The sequence below is a fragment of the Thunnus maccoyii genome, chromosome 15 (assembly GCF_910596095.1).
Source record: "Thunnus maccoyii chromosome 15, fThuMac1.1, whole genome shotgun sequence".
Lineage (NCBI taxonomy): Eukaryota > Metazoa > Chordata > Actinopteri > Scombriformes > Scombridae > Thunnus > Thunnus maccoyii.
In genome coordinates this window covers 27453107-27473731 of record NC_056547.1, presented here as the reverse complement: position 1 = coordinate 27473731, position 20625 = coordinate 27453107, and the positions used below count along the sequence as shown (strand labels likewise).

At 37.6% G+C, this 20625-nt stretch overlaps 1 protein-coding gene across 1 annotated transcript; it reads left to right on the top strand.

Moving 5' to 3' along the window:
* Positions 1 to 1270: 1270 nt before the first annotated feature.
* LOC121913674 (protein lin-28 homolog A-like) lies at positions 1271 to 13036 on the top strand. Its single transcript, XM_042436417.1, has 4 exons — positions 1271 to 1301; positions 1886 to 2040; positions 7809 to 7987; positions 12747 to 13036. Exons 1-4 carry the CDS (start codon positions 1271 to 1273, stop codon positions 12979 to 12981), a joined length of 600 nt encoding a protein of 199 aa, XP_042292351.1. The 3' UTR covers positions 12982 to 13036.
* Positions 13037 to 20625: the final 7589 nt, after the last annotated feature.

The window sequence follows — 20625 nt, the reverse complement described above, 5'->3', positions numbered from 1 at the left end:
TTTGTTATGAAGAGTTACCTATACTCATACATGATAAAATATACAACAAAATAAAGGTTTGTGCAAAAAGTTATAAATTGAAATGTAGTTTGGGATACACTGAGCAGCAGACATAAACTCAACTAAAAGACTCTGACTGTTTAAAGACCAGTGGAGCCAGAAAATATGACATTTGATTTGACATATGCAACAATAAAACCTATTTAGTGATTAGCTGCAGAACTCACTTGCTGAAACATGTATAAGCAGTAATAGCTACTATTTGGGATGTTTTAATAAGGATACATCATCATAACAGACATGTGTTTATCATTATATAGTCACTTGTGTGTTCAATGAGGAGATGAGACTTATGTCTTAAGAATCTATTGCTCCAGATCATTTTAACCTGATAACAGCATGTTAGCCTGAATTAGTCAAGCCACATTTGAAGAACGGGGCCCAGTAGCTGCTAAATGCCTTGCAGCTGGGTTTTTGTTGTGTGTGTGTGTGTATGTGTGTGTGTGTGTGTGTGTGTGTGTGGTGGTAATAGTGGGCGGGGTGATATCCCTCTGGGCCCTTGGGTGCAACGCTAATGCTGCATCGCCCAAAGTCCTGATTGGTCAGTTTGTCAATTGTGTTGGCTCCCTATCTTATTGGACATGTGTGATTTATCTGTGATTGGAAATCACGTGGACTTGACCGAAAAGGTGGTGTGTATGTGTGTGTGTGTGTGTGTGTGTGTGTGTGTGTGTGTGTGTGGCTGGGGGGTGGTTAGGGTTACCAGAGGTAGGAGGGTCAGGGGCCTTCTGCATATTGTGCAAGAGGAGAGCAGGAAGAAGGCAGAACACATTCTTTCTCCTGGAGGATTACACACACTGTGCACGGATGTCCAGCATGCAGTTCACTCATTTCATCTGATATATTTCTGGGCCGGAGCTGTTTCTGCAGGAGGCTGCATGTGGAAACCTCCCACCATGGCAGAAGGTATGAGGAGAGCTCCTTTGAAGATGCTCTGAAAGAAGGAAGAGGGGGGTTCGGTGGCCGACAGACAAAAAGGAGGGTTGGCTTTTCTTCCTCTTGTATTGTCTTGTTCTGAATCTTCTTCTTTCCTTCCTGAGGGGCTGGGTGGTTGTCTATTCAGAAAAATCTCTCCAGAAGTGCTGCCATGACTTGGTGTCTGGGGGAAAGCATGCTTTTGTTGATGTGGAGGTAGAGAATGGGGGTGTAAGAGGGAGCAGGAGGGCAGCACTTTATCTAAAGCTGAGAGTAAGCAGCAGAGAGCGACAGGATGGGCTCTGCTTCCAACCAGAGTTTCACAGGTAGAGCAAAAACCTTTTGTTTATTGATAAATCCAACTTTTAATGGAGTAAGAGATGAAGGATGTTGTTTAGCATCACTTCTGTAAAGATCTGGCTGTTTATTGGTTTTAATATTGACAGAGGGAACATACATTGTATTTTGAAGGCTTGTTTGTATGTTTGAACATGTAAATACATTTATTTTTTAAAGAATATATCCTTCTAAATCTATAAATTGATAAAACAGAGCTGAATCATTTTAAGCAAAAATTGGATAATTTGATGTTTTTTTAGTCTTTCATGTTAGTAAATTGAATATATTCAAATCATATTTGGACTGTTTTGACAAAACACATTTCAATCTGGGCTCAGGGAAAATGTTCTGACATTTTATAATCTAAACTGATCAATGAATCTAGAAAATAATCTGCTGATGAATCACCACTGACCATAATTGTTACCTGCAGCACTATCATTATATCATTAGGCAAATTATGAATGTGTTTTTTTACAGGCTAATATCAGATTTAAAAAAAAAAAAAAAAAGAACAGTATTGGATTACAGCCCCTGCTATTGCTTTATGTGTGTACTGTCTGTTGTAAAGGAGGCTGTGTGCAGAGCGAGGAGGAGGGAGCGGCTCTGTCCCGGGGCAGTGGCGTCTGCAAGTGGTTCAACGTGCGGATGGGCTTTGGCTTCCTGTCCATGAGTAGCAGGGACGGAGCTCCACTGGAGCAGCCCCTAGATGTGTTCGTCCACCAGGTGAGACTCTGCTGCTGCTCTTCACATCACTTGTAGTGAATTAGTAACATTCTTGTGCAGTCTTTAGGCAAAGTATTTGGATATTTACACAGTTTGTTGTGTTGTTGTAACCCAGCACATAAATAGGATGGAGTTGCTGTCAAACTTTACTTTTTACACCCTGAATGGGTGAACCCTATCAATGTCCTCTAATATGTAAAAAAAAAAGACAATTCTTACACTTTAAACCCCCATAAATACCCAAAAAGAAGGTATGTCATTGTCCAAATACTTACACAATTTCTCAAGCATGGGTAATTATTGTCATACCTTGAATGTAAATGATGATGCATTATTTGGTTATTATGGTGAATTGTTTTAGTTTTATAGAGTGAACAGTATTGCTCCTTGGTGTGACTTCAAAAATGCACTAAAACACACTCTCCATATCTCACAACGCTTGGACAAACTAGTAAGTAATGAATCTTACATTGCTATCACCTTACAGTCTCATTAGAGGTACAAAAAGAACAAAAAGTACACAGCCTACCAGCAATATGTTCAGGAATTACAAACAAATTTAAAAGCTCTTCAGGTTAACCCACTGTTTCAGCTTAACACACAATCTTGTGTAATCAACTGAATCCTCACAATTCAGTGAATTCTCATTCTTTTTCTTATTCATGGCTGGATAGCTTGGCTTTTATTTGGATTCCCTGTTAAAACGACAAAGCAGATATACACAAGAAAAAAAAAAGGACAACATCTGACTTGTGAATTTTTATTTTACATTTTTGAATGCTGAACATTAACAATTACATGTTATGTCTGCATGCAATGTAAAACAGTTGTCCAAATTTAGAAAAAAATATCACTGTGACTAGAAAAATCTCATCAAAAGTAAAAATCTGTCACATATTCAACTTGTAAAAAAACCCTGAACTAACATTATTTGAAGAAAGTGAAAGCTGCTCCAGCTTGTCAATGAAAGTCCTGTTGGAATGTAACACACCTGATGGGTTTTTGTGTAAAATTACCTACAGATTAACACATTTTAAAGTCAACCATGCCCGAGCCAGCACCGCCACTCTCCCACTCACTTTACCTCACAGACATATATCTGCTGTGGAACTTATATGGTGTGTGGGGGGGGGGTTTAGGGCTCAAACATTTCTATTTAAAAGGGGTTAGAGGCTAAAACAGAGATAACAAGGCCCATTCCTCTCCCCATCCAGCCCTGCTTCCTGTTATAAAGTCATTAAAGCATCAGGGAGCCCACCCACTCCTGAATTTCAGTCCCACCTCCCATGTGGAGCCTTTTGGCAGGGACCACTTCTCAGGTTACCTGCCCCTGTGTTGCTGTAAATCATCTGATGAAATGAAAGAGAGGGAATGAGGGCTCTTTACATGCTTGTTCTGGGCCTCAGTGAAACATGGGTGTCAATGCGGTATGCAGAGGTGTGATCAAATGGCAGATTGTAGTCTATTGTTACAATGACCAATCAAATATTGAATGAAATTAATCTGAGAGCCAAAAAAGGGCATCAAACCAATATTCCTTTGGGAGGTGGTTATTAGTCTTAAGTGTTGTCTGTATTTTACATGTACTTAGAATCAGTGATATAGGGACTGTCACACATAGCTGATTTGAAGTGCAGAAGGATTGAGGGTTCTGGTAGCAAATAATACTATATGCAGAGACATTGTCTTAGTTTTAAGGTTCACTGATGTTTTTCCTTACTGATTTCCAGCTTCTTACTCTCAAATTAAAAATGTATGATAGCCAAACGACTGTATAACCATTGAAAGTTCATTAGATGGAGGTAATAAAATGCTAATGGCATCTAAATACTAGCCATAAGGTTTGTTAGCATCAAGATCATGCAGTTGTTTGACAGTCAATGAAGGGCTTTTGGCAAATATTTATACTGTATTAAGTGTGGTTTAATTAGAGCTAAGCCAAAGTAACCATTGAAAAAGAAGATCTTTAGTTTTGCTCATATAGTAAAAATGCTGATGTTTGACATGATTCCTTAGATGGTACCTAAAATGTCAATAAATGCATGATGAAAAGCACACAGTGTGTGTGATAATTAAAACAAAGAGGTGTTGGTTAAGTGGACAGTGGAAATTCACTGTCATCCCAAAAGTGCAATGAGAAGATCTAAATGAACGCTGTGTGTCTGTTTGTTAAGTACAGAACAGGAGTCAGGATCTGTTTAGCCTAGCTTAGCATAAAGACTGGAAGCAGAGGGAAACAGCTAGCCTGGCTCTGTACAAAGTTAAAATCCAAAATCATGATGAGTTAGAAAGCTCCATGTTAGTGCTGATGGTCTTGGATTGTATTCTGCAAAGGTATCTGCGGTTATCTTAAAAACCAAATTAATTAAGAACATTTTTAGACCTTTCTAAGATCTTTGAACTATGTGGAGTTGAACCTCTGGCCAAATTAAACAGGAAATAGAAACAAAAGAGGTTTTAGGAGAGAGGATGTTAGCAGTTAGATAGTATACATATTATCTATAGAGGAAGGAATATAAATGTATTCCTAACAGTAATGTTGTTTGTGACATTACTGCTGGATGAAGTGGGGAGTTTCAGGGGATGACAGGTTGATGAATCTGTTGACAGTGTGAGCAGGAATGCCGAGGTTGTTAGATTGTCAGGAATTGGATTCCTATCCCATAATGATCACCAAGCTGTCTGGGTTCAGCCAGGCGGCATGCACGAGCCACAAGCCAACCAGCGATAAGCCTTCCACAGTCAGCTGTGGCTTCATACGCATTAAAGCCACTGGGCTGGAGGAAATACAGGATATAAGAATGCTTTTGTAATAATAAATTACGTTTTGTTACTCTCAGCTATGGAACACTGTAGTGGCTAAAGCTGTGTTCAGGCCAGGGAAGCTTTTACATTTTCTCCTCTAAAACACCATCTGTGTTTCCTGGAAGAACCCTACAGCATGATGCATTTAATGATTATTGTTAGTTTGGAATAAACAGAAACTTGGATAGTTAGCATGAGCAGGATTTAAAGTGTCACCTACAAAATCTCAAATGTCATTAAAAGACAATCCCTAGATAGAACCACATTTACACCGTGTATTAGTGAAAAAATAGGGTATAAATGACCCATGTGAAAATACACAGCCCTCTCATTTGGCGCAGATGAAGTGTTAATGCAGAAGGCTCCAGCAAAATAATGCAGGATCATCAAAAAAGTTGGACCAGGCTCAACTTTTGCCACCAATATGACAACATGTATGCAGCATAGATATACAATGCACGCACAGAAACACTGCAGGTTGTATACAATATAACAAAAGTGAATTACGACACAACAGAAGTTTCCATGGGATACTAAAACTATGTATTGTCACATTTGTGAAGATCTTATATATGTACTAGTGTTTTGGCTATTTGCTTCTGTTTTTTTAGCTGCAGTGCATTGAGTTATACTGCCCAGAAACTAGAGATTTCTGTAAATTTCAGTGTAGAAAGATCACAGTTGTTAACATTACAACACTAAAGATCTCTCAATTAAGCACAAACCATTATCCTCAAAATAGTCTTTGCAGAAATTTTATCTTTGTGTTTTATGTAGTTGAAAATAAAAAAAGCATATAGCAAGGAAATATGGAGTATATTTATGTGAGCTCAACATACTGAGCGACATAACAAGAAAGCAGTAGACCATACTGAGACAAAGGACCCGTTGTTTACAATAAAATGTACTTTCAGCACATAAATATTATTTACAGTGATTGCTACCTTTGGTTCTGCTTTGTTTGGAAAAATGTTGAAATGAATGTGTTCCTTAGCTGCTTTTTGGTGCATGTTTACCTTGTGGTTCTGTAGTTCCTCCTTCTTTTCATTTATCACTACAATTTGAAAGTAAATTAGTGAAAAATCTGTTAATTTTCTTGCTACATTTCTCTTGCCACCTATCCTGGTAGCTATCCCAGGAATGCACTCCTCCCCCTGTGTCATTTCCCAGCATCTTCCAGAGTAGTGGTCATCTTGAGACTTGACCAGATGGACTCATTTTAGAGAGTCTGTGGCTGCATGTTGGTGGTGGTGCTGAGGAAGCAGAGGGGGAGGGGGTTGGGGTTAGGAATGCTTTGGAGGCTTGGTTGGAGACACAAGAGGGGAGGAGGGGTATGCGAAAGCATTGATGTTTCAAAACGGCTGTCAACAGGATTGGAGCTTTATGAGGGAGCTGAGGATTCCCTGACAGAATGGCTCCATGTTTCTATTAATGCGACATTTATGCAGTTTGTCTCAACTGTGCGATCTGTTTTCAAGTAAGCTGCACCTTTGTCATCAAATCTTGGACATCTAGCAACTTTTGACCCCAAACTACTGTATTTATCTTGTCAGTAACTACCATAATAACAGACTTAACATGCCAATAAACAATGACAGAGCTAACAAGCAGCAGTAAGTTCAGCTGTATATTCATGTAAATTACGGGTGAATGTTGGCAGAACATGTGTCCAAGCCTGTGTGTATGCCTTGCAAAGTTCACTTGATCTTTGCTCATGTGATCTGGCAAAGCTCAATATAGACAACCTCAAAATTTTATAGGCCGAACAATAGATAATTCATAGTCATGTCTTTCATTCAGACGTCACTGTAAAGGCCTCAGTATGCTTCAAACAAACTTCATCATGGGCTGTTTGTCTGACTGTGTCAAGAGGCAAAAGTGTTTAAGCCCAAATGGCCACACTTGAAGGTATGACCAAAAGCCTGCTGTCACAGAGAGTGACGAGATGAGATGAATCGTACAAATGGGGGTAATAGTGCACACCTTAAAGACGTTCATGCTGTTGCACTCGGTTGTACACATGAAAAAAGAGTAATTGTGTGATGAATGACAAAAGAGAGTTTAAGAGAGAGGTTCAAATCCTGCTTATTGTCTCAGTTCCACACACCTGACCAATAACAGGTGTGAAGTGGGTGTGAAAAGGTATAAAAATTGTCTGTTTTTGTCTGTTTAAGTCTACTGACATCTCAAAGAGGGACTTTGAACCCTTTTTGCAGTTCTTTATTGCATATGTAACAAAAGTAGTACAAAGCCTTTTGTGTCTCCAGTGGGAGCTGTGTGAAATCTGATAAATTGCCTCAAGTGATGTCACCTGAGTCAGCATTGGTTGGGGCTCAAGACTATGAGTTTGAAAATGAAAACAATCTTGAGATGTGGAGTTAGAAAGAAGTGAGGTTAGCAGACCTCTGTATCCCACTCCTCATCTCTGCTGGAGGCTAGCAGCTCCAGGTCACATTAGCTACTACTAGCATAACACATGTAAGCACTAGGTTTTGACAAGGAAGACGAATGCATGGAATACAAAAGCTGCATCAATTTTTTCTCTTTTCTTAAAAAAAGTCCATTGTGAGTCAGACAATGTTACAGGAATGTAATGCTAAATTAGTGGAGCACTCTTAACTTGAACGCATGATTTGACACTGGCTGGGCTGTCACTGGTCTTTCATTTTCAGTCTGGAAAAACATGGTGGTTGTTATGGAAAAATTTAGCAATCTTAGTTTTTTTTATGTGATGCATGACGTTTTTAGGGTTTTTGATATGAGCTCCAGGAAACTTGTGTCTACAACAAACCATCCATGAGGAAGCTTTTCACCAGTAAAAGCTATCTCCATGTCTACTGACAACAGCCTTTTAAGGTGCTGATTTGTCAGTTCTTTTTACACAGTTTGTTTATTATACCACTACCCTGGCATTTTGTGGCAGCAGCTTAAACCCCATGACCCTCACTCTCTCTCACTAACAGAGCAAACTGCACATGGAGGGCTTCCGCAGCCTCAGAGAGGGTGAGGACGTTGAGTTCACCTTTAAGAAATCATCTAAAGGACTGGAGTCTGTTCGGGTCACTGGACCTAATGGAGCACCATGTCTGGGCAGCGAAAGAAGACCCAAGGGTGGCCAGAAACGACGCTCCAAGGGGGACAGGTAAGTCTAGTTGGAGGACATCCACATTTTCATCTAATCTAAAGAAATATAATTTTGGGAAACACTCTTATTGTCTTCTTATGTCCTCTGAGTTGGAAAACATAAACTGAGACAAGTAATTAATATTAATCCCCTTTATCATAGCAAAATAATCAAAAACAAAAAATCTGAAAAAATCTTTGTGTGCAAGAATCTTTCAGAAATGAGTGTTTGTATCTTGAAACAAGAACAAATAAGTTGATTGCTACTAGAGTCAGAGAAATCTAACTTGACTTCAGAAAACACTTCATCAGAAACAAGTTCAAATATTTTTGTGCAACGGCTGATTTTTAAAAAAATGTTTTACTTGTTGACTCAAATCACAGACAAAATGTCTTGGTAGGAGGGAGATGTTTGCAGTGTTCCTACCTGCACTGTATGAACGATGTCTTTTTTATCTTCTTGAGGTTGAAAGTTATGTTCAGAGCTGACTAAATGTGGGCTCTTTGTGGAGCAGCAGGCTGAGCTGGATCAATAGCTTGTTTGATCTCTTCAGGCTTCGCATTTAAAGCTTCACTTCTCCAACCCCCCACACTCTATTTGTCTTCTGTTCTGGCCCCAGTGTAGCTTCACCAAAGTTTATCACTTTATCACAAATCAAAAATCTGAGAGCTATAAATTAACTTGTAAATGAATACTACTGGAGGAATTTATTTGTAATTGCAAGTTGTTTGTCCTTGAAACTTGTTTAGCGGATTTTAGGCAATTAAGATCCAGAGAGGCTATTAATGTGATAGCATCTTTTAGATTTGACCATATTAATCATGGCTAACAGTGATAAAATGAACCCCACATCTTCCTCTCTTTAAATACCTGCAAGATTTGATTGCACTCAGATGTTCTTACTTTCTTCATCTTACTGGTTCAACATGAAAGTTGCAAAGGAGTTTAATTTGTAGATTGTTGGTCATTAAGATCGGACAAGGTTATTAATGTGATAGCATCTTATTAAGTTCTACTTCATTAATCATGTCGGGCAATGATAAAAATAATACCACAGCTTCCTGTCCTGAAATACAAGGTTTGATTGCATTCACATGTTCCCCCTTTTCTCTCACTGGCTCCCAAACATAAATGTTGTATTCAGAAGAGGAAAGGATCCTATCCATTTAATTGATAACAGATGTAGGTGCCTGAGAGAGGTCAGAGGTCACCACTGCCATAGCAACAATGGGGTGTGGTGTGCAAATGAGGTGGAGGGGAGGGCGGGAGGAGGGGCGGTGAGCGAGCGGGGGTCAGGGTTCGGAGGTCACTGTAGTATTGAAACAAAGGAGCTCCCTCTCATACCCTCGTGGCCACGCTGATCAATACTGAGCCCTGATGGGGGGCAGGGAGGAAGGAGGGAGAGAGGAAGGAAGTGGTGGTTAGCGGTGAGATGATCCAGGGCTCGATCTGGGTTTCATCATTCTGTATCTCACAGGCGTAATTTTGCTGTTATAATGCATAATACTGGTGATATTTTGTAGTTTTCTTATTGCCAAAAAATCTCATGAAAAGACCAAAACTGATAATTATTTGAGCCTATTCACTTGTCTGATATATCTTATATCTGTGCCATTGTTGTTCAGAAACACAAACACTGTAGTTTATTTTCCTATGCCAGAAATACTCACTAGCGCACCAAATGTGTATTAATCTGCTACTGACAATAGTCCTCCAAAATGCACCATTTCCTCTTGTTTGAGTAACATTTGCTAAAAAGATTTTTTATAAAATGAAACTGTATATTTGTGAGCTGTTTTTAAAGATTTACATTTCATTAGAAAGCAATGAGCTTGGGGCTGAGCGACACAGAGAGGACAGGATAGTCGGAAAATATTAACCCTTACATACTGTTCATACTCTGACTTTTCACAGTATCTTCTAATAAATAAGTCTTTATACCAAATCTCTGAACCACAAATCTATTTTTTTGTTCATAAACACCTCATTAGATTAATCCTTAATGAAACTATATCATGATCCTATGTTACCTAAAACAGGAGAACGTAAAATAATTACAATTAATTTTACAGAATATGAAGAATACATTTTTGAATAAATACGGGTTAAATTTAACTCAGAATGCATGTGCAAAGATGCATAACAGTTGAAATATTTCCACTTTTGTTTTCTGGGTCAATTTAGGAAAAGTCGTAAAATTTCAGGTGAAAACAAAGATGTTTTTACTGCTTTGAAATACAAAAATTGACCAAATTTGACTTAAAAAATATTTAGGGTTAAAAATTGCATGGTTGGTTTTGGTCTGTTCATGGTTGGTTTTGGTCTGTTCATGGGATTTGTTATCGGCCAGTTATTTTCCTCAACAGTCTGTGAATTCACACCAGTTCTGTTCATGTACAGCTGACCAAAGCTTGCTGTAATGTGTCAGATTAAATGTGCTTTTCCTACCTCGCAGGTAGCCATTAGTTACCATTTATTTATGCAGAGTATTATAGCAATATGAAGATACATGAATCTTGCTTGAGTTAAGTAATTCATCAGATTATCAGAACTTGACTCAAAATGGATTTTTGAGGCCGACACCCAGATATATATCGGCCGATGTTCATTATTTAGTACCAGGCAGGACGTTTTACAGCTGAAAATGTATTAAGATATGATAAGATAAGACTTTATTGATCCCCTAAGGGGGGAAATTTATGGTGTCACAGCAGCAAAGATAGACATATTTTTTGTGGACAAACAATGTAACAGCGACACTGTTTTTAAATGACTTCAAACATATCTTTGGCATTTCTGTACTGCAGTTTTGCCGAAAATAAAGTCCCCTTTAATGACTTGATGAGGGGCACAGGTCTTAAACACTGTCACATGTGAGCTCTTACATGAAAAAAAAATATTTTAAACCGTAAACACAAATAATCAAACTTTTCTCAGTCAGCTTTTACAGACTGATACCAGCAAATATGACATTACGGCATCAGAATGAAGTGGTGTTACTGCTGAATGAAAAATAAGAGCTTGATGTTACTTGTTAGGATTTCAAAGGGTTTTTTTAAGATTGAGAGGTGGGAGATTTTTCTTTACCCAGGGATGAACAATGTAATCTTGTGTCGAAACATAATCATAATACTTCAGAGCAAGAAAAAAGTATTTATATGCTTTGACAGGGAGTGTTGACTTTTACTGCTCCTGATACTGTTTATTTACTTGCTCAGCTTCAGGTGGACCGTAAGGGGAAAAGCCAGGGCAGATAGAAAACTAGATTGTCCATATTGTAAAAAAATCAATGTATTTTTTTTCCCTGCCTGTTTAAGTGGCTCGAGCCTCTTTGTGTCACGCTGCAGTGCTTGCCTTATTTTTCCTGCCCTAATGAATTCACCAACAGGATTTCACTTTGCAACTGATCATTAGCGTTCTCAACATAGATTTATTGACAACAATACCCAGTTTACCTGCAAGATCAACAAACAGTAGCTGGAGTGTGAATGTTTTAACCATAGCAGCTTGAGCAACATCTGTCAGTGTGGAGATTTATACTTAACGCTTTGACCTGGATGATAATTCAAAGTTATCATCTATTGACTTTCAGTGGAATGCTATTGTGACAATATGATCATATTACAAATTTCTGTTGTTGAAATGACCTAAAATTGGCATGCTGAAATTAGAAGCTAATAAAAAGAGAAGATATAGTACATTTTTATTTTACACATTACATGATCACAAGAAAAGCACAAGTGTAATTAATCACATTGATGATGAGAAGCCATGCCAGTGAGCCAGCATGCACAATACCAGGACGCTGCAACTAGCTCATCTCAAGTAATGCAGCCATTGTTAATGTTATTAATTACACCTGCGCTTTTCCTGCGATGACATGTCAAAATGTCTGCTGAGAAAAAGGTCTATATGTAACAAAGTTCATTTAATTTACCGTCAGTTTTTTTTTTGAAAACTGCTTTTAATGTGTGATTAATGTTTTTTTAGTTACCTAGGGTCTTCTCAACTTCTTGTGTAGATTTGAATATCTTGAGGAGCGCTCCATGAATAACATTTATTACAATTGTTATTATCAATTTGAAAATTTTATGTTTGATTTTGCATACATTTTTCATACTGTGTTATCAATCATTTAGGACAAATATTTTAATTAATTATTACCTAGCTGCAAGTAAAATACAATACCAAATGAGTTCACATTTTTCATTGGAAGAAAGTGAAAGTTCCTACTCAGGTTCTTCATCATAAACCAGTGCATCTGACATGAAAGATCAAAGAATTAATAGTAGGAAGGCACATGCAAAAACCGATTGTGTCTGAATAAGTGATGCAGAGTAAATCTGTTATATGTAGCCCATATACTAACACTCTTTGTAACAAGACCAAAATGCACCTTTTTAGCTTGACTGGCAGGACAACAAAGCATGTCTTAAGAAGGTGGTCATCAGAGTTTCCCTTATACAACATCCCTTGAGAGACAGAGATCAATTTGATCAATCCCCTCACAGCTGCCCACCACTGGGACTGCAGTTAATGTAGACACATGCTGACAGATATGTTAACAAGGGACCAAGGACTCCGAAACCAAATCTGGGAGTGTGTCGCCCTCTAGTGGTAGAATTCAACCACGTCACTTCAGATGCACTGCAGTTGGGTTATGCATAGATTTGTAAAGTGTGTGTTTTCCTTCTTCTTTTACCTAAAACTATTAAATCCAATTTTGTTCAATATCACTGCACCACTGAAGTCATTTCCTCTCCTGTCATGATTTTAGATGCTACAACTGCGGAGGACCCGGCCATCATGCCAAAGAATGCCAGTTGCCCCCTCAGCCCAAAAAGTGCCATTTTTGCCAGAGCGTGTCCCACATGGTGGCCAACTGTCCGGTCAAAGCACAGCAGCAGCAGCAGCAGCAGCTTACGTCTCCTGGCTCTCAGGGAACAGCAACCTCACCGAGGCATGAGGAAGAGGAGCAAAGCCATGCAACCCTTTCTGAAAACTTAGAGTGAACGATTCAGGGAAACTGTGAGGTTTTTCACTGGAACACTGCTTATAGACAGAGCGACCTCAGATTTTATTTATTGAGTGGCGAATCATCACTGTGATATTTATGTGATGTGTTGTTCAATAGCACGCTGACAGACATATCCACTTTGAATAATTTTTTCTTTGTGTGTTGTTTTTCTGCCTTAGATAAGTGTCTTATCTTTGGAATGAAACAATCAGAGACATATAGAACATTCCCCCTGACTTAAATTCAGCCGTGTAGTAGCCACAGATATCAAGTCCAATGTGTGCCTCTGTTAGCTGAGCCTCTCTACAAAATGCAATAAGTATAGCTGGTTTACTCTTGAAAACATTGCACACATACAGGGTGTCTGAAAACTTCTGGCCTAAAGCATCAGGGCAGGTTTGACTGATAGATGGGTTTGCAGATATTGGACTGTGGTGACAAAAAACAATGTAAGCTAGTCACTGTTGTCTATGAAGCCTGCATGATGGGTGCAGTATAGGGTTTAGTCACACCCATGGATGAATCTGGTTCTCCAACTGGTTCTTCCAGTAATTATATTCAATTGCACAACAGATACAACTGACAATGGGAAACTGACAGCAAATATAATGAGTGAAAGACAAAAATAACCCATTGGACAATTCCTATGAATAAATTGTTCCAATATTTGTCCTAAAGGAAAATGGATAACAAACATTTTTTGCTGTATCAGAATTTCCCACATTATGACAACCATCTCTGCCTTGACAAAATAATTTAGGAGCAAAGTTACTAAAGGGAAGTGTAACCTTAAGGAATTGTTGGTTTTTCTGATATGTAACATTAGCCAAAGTAGCCCAGAAGATTTAAGTTTTAAGGTGTAGCCTTAACATGTAACTAGGTCGCCTAGCTCTATCCAAATAGCTTTAGTTACTCCTGCTCGCTAGCAAGATTTGCATGTTAGCTAGCTAGGCTTCAGGGTTATTTGATTTTTCAGACATGTAATTATATTTGACTAAAATTAATTCCTTACAATATAAGTAACACACAAAGAATATTTCTTCTAAAGCCTACAGATGGAGACAGCTAGCGCACCTCAAACACCGAAGTCATTATGAATAAAGCTCCAGGGAAACTTTCTTGACACAAAAAGTGTGTAAAACAAAAAGTATTAATGCTGACAGTTGTAACAAAACAAAATGGCTACAGTCTAAAAAATAGTCTAGAATATAATTATTGGCTTCTAAAAACCCATATCAGTCAAACCCTTGTTTGTGGGTTCAAATCCCTTTCTAAGACCTGGCAAGATTACACCCTGTTGAATCTTTTTGAAGTAAATGATGAGGTTAAATGATTATCAAACATAGCAAACATCTCTTTTTTATTATTACATTTTACACGATTGAGGTAAGCAATCCAACATGTGAATGTAAAAAGAACAAAAAATCGTATCCTGGGCTGCCAAATACTTTACTGAAAGTACTTGTGTCTGCTACAATGGGATATCATTTTCAGGTGTGATAGTGAAAAGTGACCATCACAAGCTTAACATAAGTGCCATAACCTCCACTTTCCAAAGGGGTTGAGGGGAGCTGCTTTCAAATGCCATTTTCCACTAAAAACATCCAACTAACAACATTATCTCACCACTCATGTAACAGGGAAAATATTTTTTTCCATTAGTGGTGAAGTTCTTACATATATCTGAATTTCCAAGTTGCCATTTCATTATAATATAACTTATATGCAAGACCAGTGTTGATTGTATGGCAGGCTTTGTCTGCAAAACAGTATTAATCAAGGGGGAATGTTTTTACACATAATATCAGGGATTTCCTCAAAAAAATATTTGCTCACATGTTGTACTTGAAAGCTGTAGATGGAGCCAGTAGGAAGGTGTTGTGATGAAGGAAGGATTTTTTTTGTTTTTTGTAATGATTTGATGCTAAAACTCTCAAGCCTTCACTTGGCTAAATGTATATATTTTTTATATTAACTATTTATTCAGAGTTGTTCTTCCTCCCAGTTTTCTCTGTTGCTGGCTGAGACTGAACAGTTGACAACTTTAATAGTTCCTTTCACACCCGTGCTTTGATTCAGAAATATTCAATACAACTCAGTTGTGCAAAGCTTTAACTTCCTTTGCAAATATGCTGTGCAGTATGTCACAACTTTTCTGAAAAATTCTGAGAATTCTGTTACTGTGTAATTGTTTACTGACAATGTAATGTCATACATCCACAACTATATTGTCACTGCACAGAAAAAAACACAGCATTACCTTTAATTTAGCTAAATTTCCATCATCTATGTAACAGCAATGCAGTATGGAAATACTTCTAGCTATCATGAGTAGAAGATTACTTTTTCTGTTTCGATAACCTCAGCCTGCATTAAGTTTCTGTGGCAATTTCCTTTTGAACTCAGGGAGAACTTTTCTGACATAGTTTCCTTTAGAATGTGTATAAATGTTTGAGTTTTTTACTGTCTTGGGTTGCCGGAAGACCCAAGGCATCAATTGCCAAATGAGCCATGTACATGCCATCTTTGTTATAATGTGCCAGACAAAATAGAGCAGCAAGTACTGTGGCAGCCTTATGTATGACTTCCATCCACTGTACTTTTAACATGATGTACCTTGCATTTCTTGGTCCAGGTTGTTCTTGTATTTGACATATGCAAGTGGATAAGTGGTCAAAGATAGACAGTGTGATGTCATGTTAAGATATTCAGCTACAATAGAGTGTGACAGCGTAAATTTTTTCGGCTACATAAAACACCAGCTGTAATTCCTGTTTTCTCTGGTAGCTGAAGTGGCCAAAAAGGTTCAAGTTGCAAGTTATGCAGCCTTAACATGCACTCACCTGGCCTACGCCATCATATCCAAATAGCTTTAAAGCATTGAAACATTCTTATAAAGCATTAAAGGAATATAGTGAAACATTTAGGGAAATACATGCTGGTTTTGCTTTCTTTCAAAGAATGAGATGAGAGGATTGAAGCTGGAGCCAAGATATATTTAGCCTAGCTTAGCATAAAGACTGGAAGCAGTGGGAAACAGCTAGCCTGGCTTTGTCAAAATAAAAAAAAGCCCTAAAGCTCATTAATTAACACATCATATCTTGTTTGTTCCGTACATAACAGAAAAATAAAAATCAATTTATGGTTTTCGTAGGAGTTACATGCTGGAACAAGTTCTTGGCGAACAACAACAGGGCGCAGTGACTGTGCACAGTTCCTTGGAGCTACTTGGCAGACTGATGAACTTGTTTGTCAAGAACATGCTGAACAACAGCCATTTTTTCATTTCTGTTTGTGTTACAGATCAAACAAGATCCAATGTGTTAATTAGAAAGGTGTAGAGGTGTTTTGAACTGTAGAGAGAGAGCTTGACTAGCTCCCCTTCCCCCCAGTTAAAAGGGAGAACAGGAAGAGCTTTCTTACCTCACTCTCAGAAAGAAAGCAAGATAAGCATACTCCAAATGTTGAATTTTTCTTTTAAATATCTTATCTCTTGATGTCTGGAAAGGCATTCTGGGATATGTAGGACATCATGAATTAACAAAAAGGACAACAAAGCAGATCAAGGGAAAGTTGGTTCACCAAGGAAGTCATTTGAAACAGTTTATCACAGTTTAAACTCAGGAATGCACTGGGCATCAGATTGATTGTATATAACAATGTTTGAACAGAAAAGGGAGACATCCTGTGAAACAATAATATGACATATTTATTTTTAACAGTCCTGCTCTGATGGATACCAGACACAGCAGATAGCCATGGACAATTTTGTTAAGTCAAAGCAAACATGGCACTAGATTTTAAAACATCACTATGATGTTTTTATTGTACATACTGTTTACAGTGTCTTTTTCACAGTATTAATATAATGTTCATTATGTGTCTGCATGATAATGAGTAGAATAATAGATTAACTTTTTCATGTGAAGTGGACTGGTGAGTGAGCCCAGTGATTGCAAAGCACAAAGGATGTTTAAAGGCATCAGTATTGATCATCATTAAGGATCATTACGCCTCTATTATGTGCTTGAGTTCACCTTAATGCTGCAGTACAAAGGGCTCTAATCTACCATGTATAATACTTTAATGTAGTCCTAGTCCCGCTGTTTAGTCTTGTTTCTTGTACTTTGTATTGCTTCTTGTGTGTGACCAAGGCAGAAATCGTCTAGTCAATAATCTATACAAGTCTACCTCAGGTGTGATTTTGGTTTTGATAAGGATAGCTTGAGAACAGCATGTCCAAAAACCAGTTTTGTAAATTTTGTGTTTATTAAATTGTCTGTTCAAATATTTATTACTTTTTAAAAATTTTTTTTTAAAAGTTTCCTTCTCAATGTGATGTGTTTGCTACCTCACAGAACTTGATTTTCTATTTTTTGGTGTTTCAAAGCCTGTTGTTGCTGCAAATATAATGACAGATCCTGTACTTAAGACCAAAGCAATGCTTTCATATGAAGTCTTAGCCCTGTTTCAGGAAGAGAGACACACAAAGGAACTTACACTCACATCCTTCAAACAAACACTCATATCTTTACTTAACAGAGTGGACACACCCACCATTTTAGTCTTTCAAGGGATTCTACTCCGATACCAAAATCCCTCACCATCATTGTGAAGGCAAAGAATGTTTGGATTAAGCAAACTGTTCATGTTGACTCTGGGTTATACTGTATGTTTAATCTGTAACAGTGCTCAGGGTTGTGCTGAACCTATATTGTAGCCATATTAAACACAATGATTACATTTGTGATTGCATATGGATCTTCTCCCTGCTTTGCTGATTGTCTGTTTCAGCCTGCAACTGAAGTAGTTTGTGCAGCAATGCAATGGGAAAACAAAGATCTAACATAGAGAAGATTTGTGTTTCCTGTGACTTTTGATTTTTAGGCAGTAATCATGAAGGTAATATTCACTGTGAAAATGATAAATAAACATATTGATGCATACTTGTGTGGTATATTTATCAGTTCTTTGACAATGGCTGTAATCAGGCAAAGTGCTATGCTATCCATATCAAAGATGAAATCAGATTTTATAGAGTATAAAAAAATCTTAATTCAAGGTGCTCTTGATGTTTCATCTGCATTTCACCATCTTTCCCAGCAGATGCAGTTTGGTCAGTTGTCATGGAGATAGCTCAGTTGTCTCCATGTGACCTATCTATGGAACCAAGTCATTACCAAGATAACTTGGCCAACTCCATTCACTGAACCACTAAAGCTAGTAAATAGACCTTGAATTGTAATTTTATTTGGTCAAACTGCTGTTTCCAAGGCCAAGACAATGTAAACATCTGTTTAATTGGAGGATTGTGAGATTGAGATTTTTTGCTTGCATTTGATTGTGCCGCAAATAATTTGGATTAAAATTATTTGATTTGTATTATAATAAAAAAACAAAGAGTGAAATGTGATAGAAATGTTATGTGACACTGAAAAATATTAGAGAAAGAACTCAAAGCGACAGGAAGCAGATTTATAGACATTTATAGAAATCCTATTAATAAATTAATTCGGCCTACCACATACAGTTAGTTAATACATTGCTATGAAATTATCTAAAAAAAAACAAACAAAAAAAACAATTTGTGCAGGTGTTCATATTACTGTGTCCACCTCCTGCAAGTGACAGTTCGGTTTAAGGGGGAGGGAGGTGGGTGTCCGCATTTCACTGACTGGCTGAAAAAAACGTGGGGAACTGTAAAATTAGCCAAATTTGGCCAGAGTTAAGACCGGAAGTGCTGTAATTTTCCTTCAAAATATAGTGTACTCATTTATCAATTTTAGGAAAAAATATCAAATGTGAAGGTATAAATAAAATAAGCCACTAGTCACATTTCTAAACTATAGTTCACTGTGAAAACAGGTATGTGTGCAATAATATCTCAGCATTAATGAAATTTGCCATTCAGTATCATGGGGCTTTTCACTGACATGTAATACAAAGAGGAGGATTCTGTTTGGTGTCATGAGACACCAATTATCATGTTCACTGAAGCAGTTACATTAAATGCATCAATTATCTACCTATGTGTCTTCTATTAAAATAAGACAGCATCGTTGGTCATAACACAACTTTTAATTGTTAAAAATCATGTTATTACGATAATGTGATTTCTCTGATTACTGGAAAGTTGTGATGTGTCACCTGTGCCCTAATGCTTAATGGATCCATTAATATGGGTTTAATGAAGAGTTCTAGTACACCATGATGGGCTAAATACTGCTTTAAAGACTCTCATCCTGAGCAGAAATTATTTTTTTGGTAAATATATTAACTACATTGGAATATAACATTAAGTACAGTATACTGTATATGATATTACTTTTGTTGATATGGTACATACGATATGATACAATATGGCTTTTATTATCAATGTACCCTGAAATTCATTTTGCATCCTTAGGCAGTTCCATTCAAGAGATTTTCACACAGATTAAACATACAGTTACACATATGACACTTTTCATAGACAGACAAAACACATCAAATAGTCATGACAGTCATACATATCACTTATCCGCTGGATTCAGATCTCAGCTCGCAGCATGCTGATTTTGGCTTAGCAACAGGATAGACTGATGTGTAAAAGCATTCTTCAGCCTGTTGCGTGTAAATTGAGGGACTCCAAATCACCTAAAGGGCAGAAGTTGGTAATTACCCATAAAAACATGACAGGAATCAGGAGAGATACTGTTATCGAGTCTGAGCATGCTCTTGTTGTGAGCTACTTGAAAGGAGTGTGCCACAGGTTTGCCAATAATCTTCGCACAAAGTATAGTTTAGTTTACTTTTAAGTTTCACAGATAGGCTGCTGAGCCAGGCTGTACTAAAGCACAGCATGTCACTCTGAATAACTGATTTAAAAAACAGAAAAATAATCTGGCCACTGGCTCCAAAAGATCTGAGTCTACGAAGAAATTAAATGTGCTGCTGTATCTTCTCACAAATAAATTCTATATGAAGAGTCCTTGATAGGGTGGCATCTATCATAACACCCAGGTATTGGTATGAAAAGACTTAATTAATTTCTACATTGTGGATTGTCACTGGAGGCAGTTGGCAAAGATAATGAGGAAGGCCAAAGATAATGTCCTCTGTCTTTAAAAGAGTATAGTTGTTTAGTTAAAGTTCTCCTCCACTCAAAAATACATTTTTCTTCTTGTTCCTACAGTTGGATGTTTGAGCTTCACTGTGCAGAATGATGTATATGCAGAGTTTAACACTAAAAGGTTGTTTTCAAATTCAGCAGCTGAAAGAGGAAAGTTTATCTGTGTTCATTGAAAATCCAATTTTAAGGGGCAGGCCAACAAGCATGATATGTGACATCAAAAATATTTGGAAGACGATTCTGGTCCAGAATTCTGGACTGAGACATCTTGCGTTCAGCAGTTCAAATTCTGAGATGAAATATATTTACATATTTATAGATTCTGGACTTCTTAATGAGGGAGAAGGAGTACATGCCATTTTAAGGATTTTAAAGTGGTAATTATACTTTTTTGCGGAAAAACAAAATCAGACACATTATTGTTCCAAGCAGACTCAGGAGGGGATCTTTAAGTATAGCTGTGTAATTAATATCAGGAGACTCTGACAGCGTTGGAGTGTCTACTCCACTGGAACCTGCTTCACACTG

Bases quoted from the DNA above. Each gene is read 5' to 3' on its own strand.
- LOC121913674 (XM_042436417.1), top strand. From the start codon at position 1,271: ATGGGCTCTGCTTCCAACCAGAGTTTCACAG. The intron at 1,302-1,885 runs GTAGAGCAAAAA...TCTGTTGTAAAG, and splicing joins TTCCAACCAGAGTTTCACAG to GAGGCTGTGTGCAGAGCGAG. The intron at 7,988-12,746 runs GTAAGTCTAGTT...TCATGATTTTAG, and splicing joins CGACGCTCCAAGGGGGACAG to ATGCTACAACTGCGGAGGAC.